The 13,698-nt window shown below is 39.8% G+C and overlaps 1 protein-coding gene across 1 annotated transcript; it reads left to right on the top strand.

Moving 5' to 3' along the window:
- Positions 1 to 1,590: 1,590 nt before the first annotated feature.
- Positions 1,591 to 10,479, top strand: anxa11b (annexin A11b). The gene is made up of 15 exons (XM_041962439.1): positions 1,591 to 1,697; positions 4,082 to 4,448; positions 4,625 to 4,665; positions 4,855 to 4,989; positions 5,115 to 5,202; positions 5,308 to 5,402; positions 5,567 to 5,680; positions 5,927 to 6,017; positions 6,496 to 6,575; positions 6,716 to 6,772; positions 6,877 to 6,970; positions 7,105 to 7,200; positions 7,884 to 7,942; positions 8,082 to 8,204; positions 8,298 to 10,479. The coding sequence occupies exons 2-15, from the start codon at positions 4,091 to 4,093 to the stop codon at positions 8,355 to 8,357; spliced, it is 1,491 nt and encodes a 496-aa protein (XP_041818373.1). The 5' UTR covers positions 1,591 to 1,697; positions 4,082 to 4,090; the 3' UTR covers positions 8,358 to 10,479.
- The last annotated feature ends 3,219 nt before the right edge of the window (positions 10,480 to 13,698 follow it).

A 13,698-nucleotide genomic window follows, 5' to 3' on the forward strand; every position in this document is an offset into this window, starting at 1 on the left:
AGGTCCTTCATTCCAACAGCTGTCAGCTTATAGCTCCAGCATTGTATAATGTAGCACTGTGCTCACACACATCCTGTAAAACATCCTTCTACCTATACATGCTGTAACCTGTGCAATATTGCATCCCTTTTTCCTTAAATACTATACTATGCATGTATATTTTTATTTCCACTGTGACATATATATTTACTGTGCAATAGAGCAAATACTGTACTTAATGTATCTATAATCATGTGCAATTTTTTGTTTCAATCCCTGTGCAATTATTTTTGAATGTCTCAACGACTTTCGTTTTGCAACATATTTTCTATAGTCTTTCATATAAAATGTACATATACATGGTCAACTTCTTATTTGTATTTTCTATTGTCTTAGCTATTAGCGATTTTTATTGACGCTGCCTGTAACACCAAATTCCCCCCCAGCTGGGGACTAATAAAATTGATCTTATCTTATCTTATCTTATTAGATGTAAGAGTCATATTCATTCACACAACATAAAATAACAAAAGATACACTAATAAAAGTTTTTGAAAGCTTTTTGAACCCCCCCCGATTCTTGAGGATGCCTTCAATTATTTTTTATTTTTGTTTTTATTAATTTACATGTTTTTCATGGTAAAGTCCATGCACGTGTAACCGACATGCACATTTTGACTACAAGTAGACTGCTGCCATCTAGTGCTTTTTGTTGGTGCTGAAACATAATTCTTGAATTTAAGCAACAATTGCATTCTAATTATTTGGAAAGCCATAAATTGTGGTGGCCTGGAGGTTATTAAAATAAACCCTCTGAGCTCAGCTGTGGCTGAATCTACTGGCTGAATCTACTGGAATCTACTGGCTGCAAAAACTCATCTGTGGGGGAGAATTTGGGACATATCTATCAGTTGCCCTCCAAATGAAACCTTTCTAATACTTTGGTGCCGTTAATATCTATTGATATTTATTGTGATCTAATGATTTGTGCAGTTCAATATTTCAACACTAGAGAAAACAGGATGCAGTGCCCTATAGGATGCCATTCCAGGGGAGAAAACAGTGCAGTGCCCTCTAGTGTGCCCCTACAGTGGTTAAAAGGTGAGGCAAGGTTTAACTTTTAAATGTACAATATTTACATATTCATAGATTCTGGAGTGCTCATTTAAGGAGAGGAAGATTTGTTTTTCAGACGTCTTTTGGAGGAAACTTTTTTTCTGGACAAAAAAGCATTATTACTTCAGAGCAGGGTGTTTTTACATGTCTGGAGGGGATTTAAAAAGAGAAATAAGTCATATAATTATTTATAAAAATAGAGCTCTCAATGATATTTTAAACAGACAAATATTCAGAATTGTATTTAATTTTTCACGTGTTAAAACAGCAGTTACTCCCCACGACGTGAAGCAGATTCAAGTTTAACAAAACATTGCAACAACAAAAATGTGCACTAACATCCACACGCTGCGCCTGTTGTAGCACCACAGAGATAATAAATCTAATCACCTACAGACACATATCGCTTTGTCCGTGGTGCTGATACTGACACAGCAAGGCCCTGTGAGTCAACCCCCTCCCCGCTGACGGTCGACACCACCCGAGCAAAGGTGATTACAGCAGGACGGAACAATGCTGAGGACCCACCCACCTCCTCTCTGCCAAATCCCTCTGCTGCTCTCTGCTCGTCTCGTCCGGGGTCTGAAACCACTGCCAAACAAGTGAGTAACACAAATGCTTTTATTTTAGGCTTGAAATGCCGTGAAATATTAGTCCTAATAATTAGTCCTGCACTGCGTGAACAGGCGACAACTAAGTTTAACAAAGTACTCATCGGTGTCTGCTAACGTTAGCGTTAGCTTACTTCTCTGTCTGATGAGTTCAGGAAATTAGCCTCGCCCAATTAAACGGACAGAGCCGGGCGTTGAGCTGCTTAACGGTAACGCTGCTCAGTTTTCTTCCTTATAAAATTATTAAAATTGTTTCCCGATGCTTTTAACTTTATTTTTCTGACGTGTTAGTTGTCTCTCACAGTAACGTGAAGCGTTTCGAGTGAATGTTGGCTAAATGCTAAACCTTAACGTTAATCTTCGAGAGTAACATTATGTAACGTTAACGTAAACGGACCGCAGAGTCGGTGCAGGCTCTTGGACATCAAAGAAAATGATGTTGTGAAATTAAATATTAGATTGGCTTGACAGTACATGACTTTTACTTGGATGTTACTGTTGATGGATTAGGAGTAAAGTTGCTCTGAATTCTTGTCGTAGCTATTTGGCCAGTTGCGGAAACGCAGGCCTGTGATGCAAAGTAGGGGCATTTGCTGCTTCCACAACCCCTCGGAAAAATAAGCACTAGCTGCGAATGTGCTCATACTCGGTCTTGAACGTCTCATGGAGTGTACAAATTCAGAACAATATAACAACAACGATTAATTAACAACAGTTTGTTGTTAATTGGTTTGCTTTAGGAATCAATAAGTCTGTGACGGACATAATTAAAATCCCATGGTGAATTGGAATTATTATTGTATAAGAAAAAAAAGCGAAATACTGATCTGTTAGACGCAATTTACCGCTGGAATTATTTTATGTCAGGTATGAACTAACGTCCCACTCACATTTGTAGCATTATTGGGTTGTAAATGCCTGGTGTGTTGGAAATGTCAATATTTACGATAACACGTAAAAGCCTCACCAGTGCCTACAAGGGTCCAAAGGAGAGCTGGAAACTGCAACAATCACATGGCCTTCCTATCCTCACCCCGAACACACACCCCTAACACACACCCCTAACTCTAAGTGTATAGGTCTACTTAAAGAACCCACTGGTGCATCTCTGAATTCAGATTACTTCAATCTAAAATTTTACTAAAACTAAACTCAGTTGCTCTAAATAATTCCGGTTGTTACAGAAGAATTGTTTTCATTTGCTTTTAAATACCTCAAAATAAGTTGTGTTTATAGAGCCAAACGGTGGACTATTTGCAACATTAAGGTGCTTTTTACATTGTAAGGAATATCTGTTTTCACTCACCGTAGTCTGTAGATCGCCCCTTGTTTTTACAAAAAACATCAATTTCTCCCGGTACCTGGTTTCTTGTGTGCATGTAAACAAAGTAAATTTACAGTCTGCCAGATTATCTGTCATTACATCTGACAGACCCGCCACTGTAATTAGTACTTTTGCATCATTATGGGATGACACAGAGGCACCTAAACAGCTGTGTAATTCCAACAACAACTCTTGAAATGGATGGTATTCCAGCAGAAGATGGATCTTATGAAATGGAGATACCTCATGCGTAACTGAAAAAATCAGGGACCCTCGCTAGTTTTGTTATGCAGCATTTCCCCTGAGAAAGGGGAAGGAAAACTTGAATTCTGTCAAAAACAATGAGCACCCTCCTATCATATGGAAGGGATCTGTGCAGACGGACGTGGTGAGGCTCTGTCGTCGTATGTGAGATGTGGCTAAACAGCCTGATGTGTGTAGTCAGCAATGAGGGCCTTGTCTGAACTCATAGCTTATTCATTAACTTATATAAAGTACAGATGGAGGGTAGAGCATTTTATTAGGGTGACGTCCACTGGATACAGGGTCAGTTGGGGATGTATGTATTTTAAAAGAATTAGTAATAGCATTTTTGCTGACATTGGATAGTGCAGTGTTATCAGTTTGCTTAAACCTAATTTTAGAAGCAATTATTAACACAATTTAAACAAAATCTGACCAAATCGTTGAGTCACTACTTCAGGAGCTAGAACAGGTTAAAATCCCTGTTACACGTTCTTGTTTTTGTTAAAACGTCTGAATAACCATGTACATTAGACAGACAAATAACAGCAACCCCTTCTTGTTGCTGCACACAGGCTGTAGTCGCCCAATTCCTTATGTTTATCATCAACCCTCCATCATTAGCCTCCACCCCAATACCTCTCGGGCTATTGAAACACACCATCACTGGAGCAAAGAAATATTAGGGGTCAGGGTTGGCGATTTAAACTATGTTTGAACCTAAATGTCTGCACTTGCAGTTGAAAAAGAACCATATGATGGCCCTTATGCATCATAGTGACAAGCCACAACTTCCTGTCACCTCCAGGTTCTGAAGATGAGCTACCCAGGATACCCTCCTCAGTCTGGTGGATACCCACCACAGGCAGGGGGCTATCCATCTCAACCAGGGGCATACCCACCCCAAGCAGGCGGCTACCCTCCAGCACAAGGCGGCTACCCACCAGCAGCAGGAGGCTACCCCCCACAGGCAGGCGGATACCCACCCCAGGCTGGTGGTTACCCTCCCGCAGCGGGCGGTTACCCTCCCGCAGCAGGCGGGTTCCCTCCAGCAGCAGGGGGCTACCCTCCCCAGGCTGGTGGTTTCCCTCCCCAAGCTGGAGGCTTCCCTCCTCAAGCAGGAGGATTCCAGTCACAGTCTGGAGCAGGAGGTTATCCCGCCATGCCTCCTGCAGGTGAGGCTCCAAGACATGCTTTTGAGTTGTGAGGATTTACATGCAGTGTATATCTCCCCCCAAAATATTTCTATATACAGTATATATATATATATATATATATAAGACATATAGCAAGTATTTTAAAAAAAAGTTTTGTTATTAAATTGAATTGTATTATGTCATTATCTTTGCAGGTGGAGGCTGGGGCGCAGCACCAAGTGGTGGCTATGGAGCGGTACATAAATTCTTTACTCACTCTTCACCACTGCTGTTCCATGTTACTAATAACATATGGGCTGACTTAAGCTAAATCTCACGTTTGCTTTAAATCACCTTATCTTCACCAGCCCTACTTGAACCTTATTTGCTATATGCAAAGTTTGCCACCATGGATTAAACACTTACAGCTGTCTTCTGTTTGCAGCCAGGAGGAGCTCAGCAGGGGTACCCAGGGGGTCCCGCCCCAGGCCAACCCATGCCAAATTACCCCGGAGCCCCTGCAACTAACCCTGCATATGGAGGTGGAGTTCCGTCCAACCCTCAAGCACCTGCCATTTCTGTAAGAGGACTACGACTTCTCTGAATCTATGTTCAAATGCACAAACAGCTGCAGACACCTTCATAGCTGTGCTGTATTTTATCTTCTAATGTTTTTATTTCTTCTGTGTGCTTTTTTATGTATAGAAGGGATACAGGGGTTCTATTAAAGACTTTCCAGGGGCTGATCCACTGAGGGATGTTGAAGTTCTTCGAAAAGCAATGAAGGGTTTTGGTCAGTAAATGGTGTTTAATATGCTTACTCATCAGAAGCATCACTCACTATTGATGAGCATTGCTCATTGCCTTTTTTTTTGCACATCATAAATATTTTGAACAGGCACTGATGAAAACGCCATTATTGAACTTCTGGGAAGTCGTACCAACAAGCAGAGGGTTCCAATGGTTGCAGCCTTTAAAACAACTTATGGGAAGGTACGATCTCTGATATTTAGATAGATAGTTTTGGTTTGTTTTTTGCACTTGAAATTCATTCAGTAATCCATTACTATCTCTATGACTTTGTGTGGCAGCTATCTTTAGGCTGACTTTGCTCTCATGTTTTCATTTTTTTGTTTGTTCTGTGTTTTTCCTCTCAGGACTTAATCCACGATCTGAAGTCTGAGCTCACTGGAAACTTTGAGAAGCTGGTTCTCGCTATGATGAAGAGCCCAGCACACTTTGATGCATGTGAACTCAGAGAGGCTATAAAGGTTGGAAACTGGAGTTGTTGTCTCAGCAAATGCTTCAATTTTGGTTTTGTACTCCAGACCACTTTGTTTGACTCATCATGTAATAGGAAAATAAGAGCAAAAAAAGTAAAGTGCAAGTCGAGGCCAGACAAGTTGAGCCTTGAGTCATCGCTGATGACCAGAACGTTCACCGTTTTCACTCTGTGAAGCAGGTGTGTCTTTGAATGTCTTACTGAGGCTTTTCTGTGTTTGTTTGTTTGTTTCCAGGGCGCAGGAACTGATGAAGCCTGCCTGATTGAGATTCTCTCATCACGCTCTAATGCAGAAATTAATGAAATCACCCGCATCTACAAAGCTGGTGAGTTCTAATCTTGACATTGTATTTGTAGAAAGTGATGAGAGACATAACAGCCTGTTTTCCACTCCTCTGTAGCCCACCCTTTATATATATTTTAGGGTCATTTTAGATGTAATAAAAATTATTACTTCTGTATCATTAACACATTGATTAGAGCTAAGACCAAATATATTTTGAGTGATATAGACATACAGCCTGTATTTGAATAGTTTGAGTAATGAAAATAACATATTCCACATGTGATCATTATTCAGAATATGAAAATGTCTAGAAATGTAGGCTTTTGCTTAATCAATGTCATATCATTGATGGTCTTGTGTTTGTCATTCTAGTGTTTGTTTGTTTTGCTTTGATTTTAGATAGTCGAGCACTCTTTTGTTGTATTTGGATAATGGATTGTGAAAAAGTGGCGTCTAACCAAGATGCTAATTTTATGCAAATGAATGTATTTTCCTAAAAAGCAACGCCTTCCTTCCAGAGTACGGGAAGAGCCTGGAGGACGCCATCAGCAGCGACACCTCCGGTCACTTCCGCAGACTTCTGGTGTCTCTCTGCCAGGTAGCTGCTGCACGTGTTTCACCTGGTTCACAATGAGCTCTCTGAAAAAAGATTTTGGCTCATGCGAACTTGAACTCTGTCACTGTACTCCGCCCACGTGATGGATGTTTAACGAGCACATCGTGTCTTGCTCTGTGTAGGGAAATCGTGATGAAAGGGAGACTGTTGACATCTCCCTGGCCAAACAGGACGCTCAGGTACCGGTTTGAAGTTGGTTTGGTGTTGTAGCATTCATGGAGACTAATTAGCAAGCAGGGTCATGTTCCTTTTTTTGATTTATGTGTGTCTGTGTGGGCGACAGAAACTGTATGCTGCTGGAGAAAATAAAGTGGGAACAGATGAGTCTCAGTTTAACGCCATCCTGTGCGCTCGCAGCAAGCCCCACCTTCGTGCAGGTATGTGGTCTCAACATTGTTGCACTTCCACGATGTTATTTTTCTTTTCTGCTTTTCCAGTGTCATAACTGCACATGTTCACATATGTTTTCAAATATTCTGATTCTCTCACCTGGGATTCTTTTCTTCTTTAGTCTTCCAGGAGTACCAGCAGATGTGCGGACGAGACATTGAGAAGAGTGTCTGCAGGGAAATGTCTGGTAATTTGGAGTCTGGCATGGTGGCTGTGGGTACGTTCTTTTGGTCTCTTTTTTTCCCCCCAAACCTCAAACAAACTTAAGTGGCTTTCCAAAAACATGTTCAAGTATATATTGAAGTAATTTGTCAAAGATGTTTGTTTCGAAAGGGTTTCCTGGAAGGACTGAAAATATCCTACAGATGCAAACAGGCTGCTGTTTGACTAAATATCTTTTTAGTACTTGATGATAGATCGATGATTGTGGGCTTTGTAGAAATGAGCGTTTGAAAACCACGGAATTACAGCCATTTTAGTTTACCATTGCTGCTGAGCTCCATTAAATGTTGTGCTTCTACACAGGTTGTTTAAGTTGTTTGGGCCATACCGAAAAGAATTGGACAACCAGTTACAGGAAACCAATACGGAATATCTAAAAATAAATGTTGGGGTTCATCCAAATACGTTATGTCTTTAAATGTAGTGAAGATTTGATGGAAAAAGTGTAGCTGGAATGTTAAAACTGTTTTGCACAAATTAAAAATGGCAGAAATTGTGGGAGAACGAAACCTTTTTGCAGAGACGGTAACACAAAACCAGTGAATTTCAATGCAGCCACCTCTCTGTCTCTAGTGTATTATTCGGTTGCATTAAATTTGAATGTAAGTGTCTAATGTTGTCAGCCTCAAGCAGGCCTCATACCAGACTAATCTATTTACATCTGCTGCTTTTTCCCAGTGAAATGCATCAAGAACACCCCGGCCTACTTTGCAGAAAGGCTCCACAAGGCCATGCAGGTACGCCTGCTGTTCATCATCAACTTTTATTCTTAATGATCACAAACGGGCTGTTTTCGGGCTCACTGTGGGTGGTGGGACAAAGGAGAGTCGTTCACTGCTGCAGTCAGTGAAGTGTCACATTGTGATGTTTTGACAGGGAGCAGGGACCAAGGACACAACCCTGATCCGCATCATGGTGTCCCGCTCTGAGATCGACATGTTGGACATCAGACAGGTGTATGTGAAGACCTACGGAAAGTCTCTGTACACCCACATCTCAGTAAGTCCCACTAACCAGGTTACTATGACGAGCCCAGTTACTTTTTTTGTGCGATCATTTGAAAGTCATATTGATTGCTGCTGTGTTTCTCAGGGTGATACCTCCGGGGATTACAAGAAGCTGCTGTTGAAGCTGTGCGGAGGTAACGACTAAAAGAAAAGGACGCTCAACCTTCATAAGGACAAAATATATGTCCACACTGAAACAATGTTATAGGACCTTATATCACCTCTGATGCATGTAGTTAAAGTCAGTTTTCCTATGACAATAACCAATCATTATTACTTTTGTATTATTTTGTGATTTTTTTTTTTTTGCTACTGTATCATCGTAGGTGATTGCCAAATAGCAAATCTATATTAATATGAATATTTTTTAAAGATGCCCTGGATAGCTTTGTTGTTACTGTGTAGTGCCTGAAAATTCATACTTGATTTAGAAATTATATCATATAGCTGTACGATGTTACAGACTAGGGCTGGGCGATACGGCAGAAAACACAATCACAATAATTTCTTGCATTTTGATCAGGATCAGTATTTATCATGATATGTAGTTGGATAATGCTGCCAGTTTGAAGAGTAATGACTGAAGCCTGAAGAAGCCAGAGGGACATCAAATTTTCTGAGAACAGAGTTTATGAGCGTAACAAAATATAATATAAAATAAGAATGAAAACATTTAACCGTGTAAACATGGCTCGCTTTAGAGTGCATTTTGTCATAAAAGAACGTTGAATAACATCTAAATGTGAGCATTAAACTTTGCAAACATGCTTTATCTGCCTCGAAACAATACGAGTTGGCTTACCTTGTAAATTCTTAAAGTAATGGCGTGGTGGTGGGGATGGTAACTTTTCAGGTAATGGTAAAAATTTGTTGTGTTTCCTGTCTTGACTGGAGCTGACCTACAGCATACTTTTCCAGACCGTCTTTGAACTATCCAAACGACCGTAAAGCTGACGTCAGAGCATGTTTTCTGTCAACAGTTTTCTCAGCTTCAGAGGATAATGTGTTTCAGCTTTTAGCACTTTAGCATAATGAGATCTGTATGGATGTGTAAAACAAACCGTGTGTGGATTAAGTAAAACATGTCCTGAAGTTCCCCTGCTGGCTGCTGTATGCAGCCACACCACACTGGATGCAGTCGCCTATATTTTGGCTTTGTGATAGGCGGTTAGCTCTATGCATATTTAATAAAGAATATCCAAACTTTAATAGAAATGTTAACACAGTCCCGTGTTTCTTCGCCCAGCCCTGTGATAGAGAAGTAATTCAAGTGTCCAACAAACTGCTAAACTTCAAATCTGTGTCAGTTTGTAGTTACAAAGAAAACCTTGTTTGGAGGGTTTCACAAAATGTGAAAACCTGAAGATCCAGAACAAGAAGAAGTGTCACATTTATCTAATATATAAAGAACATGTACAAGGAAGCATTTAGCACATAACTTTAAACATGCATTATTAACTGCGTGAGGTAAATTGTACCTCACTACCAAACATTTCATCTGTATACAAGTTAATGTAAACAGTTTGCACATTTAGCAAATTAACTAACTGAATGTCACACAGAATAGATACGATCATTTAATGCTTGTTTAACTCGTAATTTAATCACTGGTCATTTTTGAATGTTGTGAAAGAAGATCTGTAAATGGCCTCTCCTCTGTCTTTAAGTTAACTAACCGGAGTTTCGCTCCTGCTTGCAGGTCTATGCAAATTAGCGTTTCATTTAATAACCTCTATGTCAGCTTTAAGAAACTCCTCTTTTTCGGCCTTGACATGCAAACCTTTCCAATCATTACTCAACATTTACAGTGTTGCCTTTTTCCTAAGAAGCCAAAGCCTGATGACAGATCATGTTGTGCCTTCTTGTCGGGGCTGCTGCGTGAGCTGTTGGGAGCTATTCGATGTTTCACTGTGGTTTATCAAACGGTCAATAATCATACCTGTGTGGCTGCAGAAATGTCATTTTTGCTTCTTTTGGTTCTCAGTATTTTGTTTACATTATTTTACAGTGTCCTTTATTGGTTTGTATGTTTTGCTGCCAGTAGAGGGCTCTTTACTCACATGAAGTGTCATTTCTTATGTCTCTGTGATTGTTCGGCTTCAAATCTGATCATCCTTTGCGCTAACTCAACCTTGCAGTCAACCTTGTAACATGAATAGCTGAAATTCAATAGATGTCTTTTTAATATTGTAACATTTTGCCATCTGATAGTCCGGGAGACTCAAAACAGCCACTTCTCATTTCAATTAAAAAAAAACAAAAAAACATTTTGGCGTATCTGGATTGTCTTTTGTGAAATGGGAGCGTGTGTTTTGCATGAAACATTGACTGTGGATTTTCCGCTCTGAGCCGGAACACAATGAGCAATTTGCATTTCAAAGCCAGCCTCATTTTCACCACCTTGGTCTGCATTATGACGACTGAGTCAGCCCCCACCACCACCACCACCATCCTCCGAGCATCACGAGCTGCACGTTCTGTTTAAAGGTGCGAGTAATGTGCCTTACATAAGTGATGTCTCTGTGCGTTTGAGTGATATGCCACAGAGAGCTTTTCTCAAGGCTATAAATAGTGTCCATATTGGAGACACGGATGTCCTAAAATCTTCTTTCTGTTGTGCTCGCTGGCCTCGAAGTGCAGCCTCAGAGGGGCTGCGATGGGGAGACAAATGACTTCTCCGAGCCTCACTTCTTCTACACCTTTCTCACTTCTCGTACACACTCAAAATGAAAAGCTCCCACTAGCCGGAGGACAAAAAAAAGGATAAATATTTGATGTTGGTATTTGTGTATTTTCTCTCTGGAGTCGAGACTGTTTTCCGTGATACCTCCTGAAATATATAGGTCAAAAGGAAATCAGCTGGGGGCCTCCCATTTGGCTTTTATATTTAGAGACAGAACAGAACACTTCCCTGATTTCTAGAAAAAGAGCTTTAATTATTAACATGTGGACGTGATAGCAGGATGCTGCACCCTGTCTGGGACCTGATCTCTCTCTCTCACACACACACACACAGATGGGATACACTGTCTCATTAGAGATGTCAACACATGTGCGTATATGGGAGTCATGTCTGTAGTATCTGTCAGTATGCTCTTAGCCTTTGCATTTCACATCACACCCCTGGAGCGTCCTCTTCTTCTCTTAAAAGACAATTTAAAGGATTTTGATTTGATTTTTTTTAGTGATTCAATGCAAGAAAATGTGACTCAAATCTGTTAAAAGTATCTTTCACATTTCTTTATTTTATTTTTTCTGGATGGTAATTTTGAAGAAACCAACACTATGTCTCATTAAAGGTCTCTCACAGACAGATTAAACATAATCTGCTGACAAATCAAATTCTGTGACTCTATGGAGATTAGTCGATGTTTTTACCTTAACTCACATCCCCATCACAGGCCTCTGACGTTAATACTGTGTTACAATCAGTAAAAGTAAGAATCGACCAAATTGTTGATTTGCTGTGGATTTTCTCTGGCCGTCCAATGAGGAATGTGCGGTTAAGTGACATTTGGTTGCCAGGGGTCTAATCCCGCTTTAAACTTCATGAGTGCATATAAGCAAATTACTAACCCGAGGATTAGATGAACAACACATAATGAGATGTAGCAGCAGATATCACTATCCAGCCTGCAGAGCTGCAGCCTGCACGGCTTGAGCTTCACCCTCTGATATTTGACAAAATAGGAGAATAAAACCCGTCCAACCTGTTCCTTTTATTTGCGTGTGCAGTCAGCATACGTCCATGTGAATAGGCTTTGAAGAAGAGCTGCAGACTATCTGCTGAAAGACAACATATTAGTTTATGAAAAGGTTTCCACTGCAAACAGTGTGAGTTTGAACTTTTAAGAGCGTAAGCGCCTCCTGTTTCAGTCTACAGCGATAGTTTTAGGAATTTACATAATTCCTAAACATTCTGCGTGCGCCAAGTGGATTTTCCCTGCAGGAAAAAGAAATTAGTCGAGTTGTTATATAACCACTTACATTGTTAAAGCTGTGCTAAACTTAAGTGGGGAAATGTATAGGCACACTGTGTGCCGTATTAAGCTTTAAAGACAGGCCCTGTGCGCTCCAGCTACCTCCAGATGAGAGTCACAATCCTCATAAAGGCAACACGCTGAAGCCCCTCAGTAATACAGAGTACTGTCAGCAATTATGTTAAATGCGGTCAAAGTAGATTTCAACATCCAACATGTCTACAGTACAGCTGTAAGCACATATAGATAATCCCTACATATGATTTCATTGTCTGCTTTTAGATAATTTGTTTCTTGAGGATATCAGTCTTACATGGCGTCTGCCTCCTTTGAGATCTGATGGATTATGTGGAGCAGAAGAAAGCTCAAAGAGCGGGGCAGATGTGTCAGGGGACAATCCAGATGAGGAGCAGCAACTATACGACCTGGAGATATACAATCTGCTCTAAAAAGGGATGGCTTTAACATGCATGTTAACAATAACCAATATACACAAAATGTCTCTATAAGTACCTTCTATATGTTATGAATGTCATTCAATAGAAAGTTATTTTATGATCATTAAGAAACCTAACTTCTTTCAACCAGTAGTAAACAGATGGCTCCATCATAAAGGATTTTAGGGGCCTGCAGAGGTAAAAATTCTGTATTTTGCAAGAAAAAAAAACAGCAAATACAAAAAGTCAAAAACAACATTTGCCTTTCAGATCTTGAAAGGGTGTTGTGAGCCTTGGTTGGGAACCATTGTCTTCCACAATACAAATACCACCTATGTGACATGTTATCACATAAACACATATATTAAAGGACAAGATCAACTTACAAACCACTGGTACACCAATACCTGGAATACCGCAAGAGTTATATAAATATCCCATTAGGAGCATTGATCCCATTGATTATATCCCATTGATTGATTGAACAACATTGAATGTTGTTGTTTGTTTCTTAATTTTAAGCCAGTTAAATAAAATGAAAATAAAAAGATTCACCATTACTCCACCACAATTTTATCCTTTTATTCCTGGCAGTGTAAAAAGGTTAACAGCATTAGACCAGCAAATTCAAAGAAGTTTAACTTGACAGTGATCTGGACTCCATAAATCCAAATAATTAGAAACTAAGGATTTTACTTTTAAATTTGAAGACCTTTATTTTGGTATTTGGGAAAGTTTCCTAGGGGTTGATGGTGTGTTTAGGAGGACTCGGTACATTAGTAATTTAATGTCCCAGTAACTAAAAACATTATTGATGATAATATGTACATTATGTCTACCAGCCAGTAAACATGGAACTTATTTTTAACTACTGTGAATTTCACCAAAGGTTCAATAAAAGTTTTATTGTTATTCATCTATGTCATTAATTGTTGATTATGTTTTGTATTCTTCATCTGAACCTTCAAAGTAAAAAAAAGTAACTAAAAATAAATGTAGTGGAATAAAAAGTACAGTATTTACCTCCAGAATGTAGTGGAGTAGTTAGCATAATGTAAAACGGAAACAG

Source organism: Chelmon rostratus, chromosome 21, assembly GCF_017976325.1.
Source record: "Chelmon rostratus isolate fCheRos1 chromosome 21, fCheRos1.pri, whole genome shotgun sequence".
Lineage (NCBI taxonomy): Eukaryota > Metazoa > Chordata > Actinopteri > Chaetodontiformes > Chaetodontidae > Chelmon > Chelmon rostratus.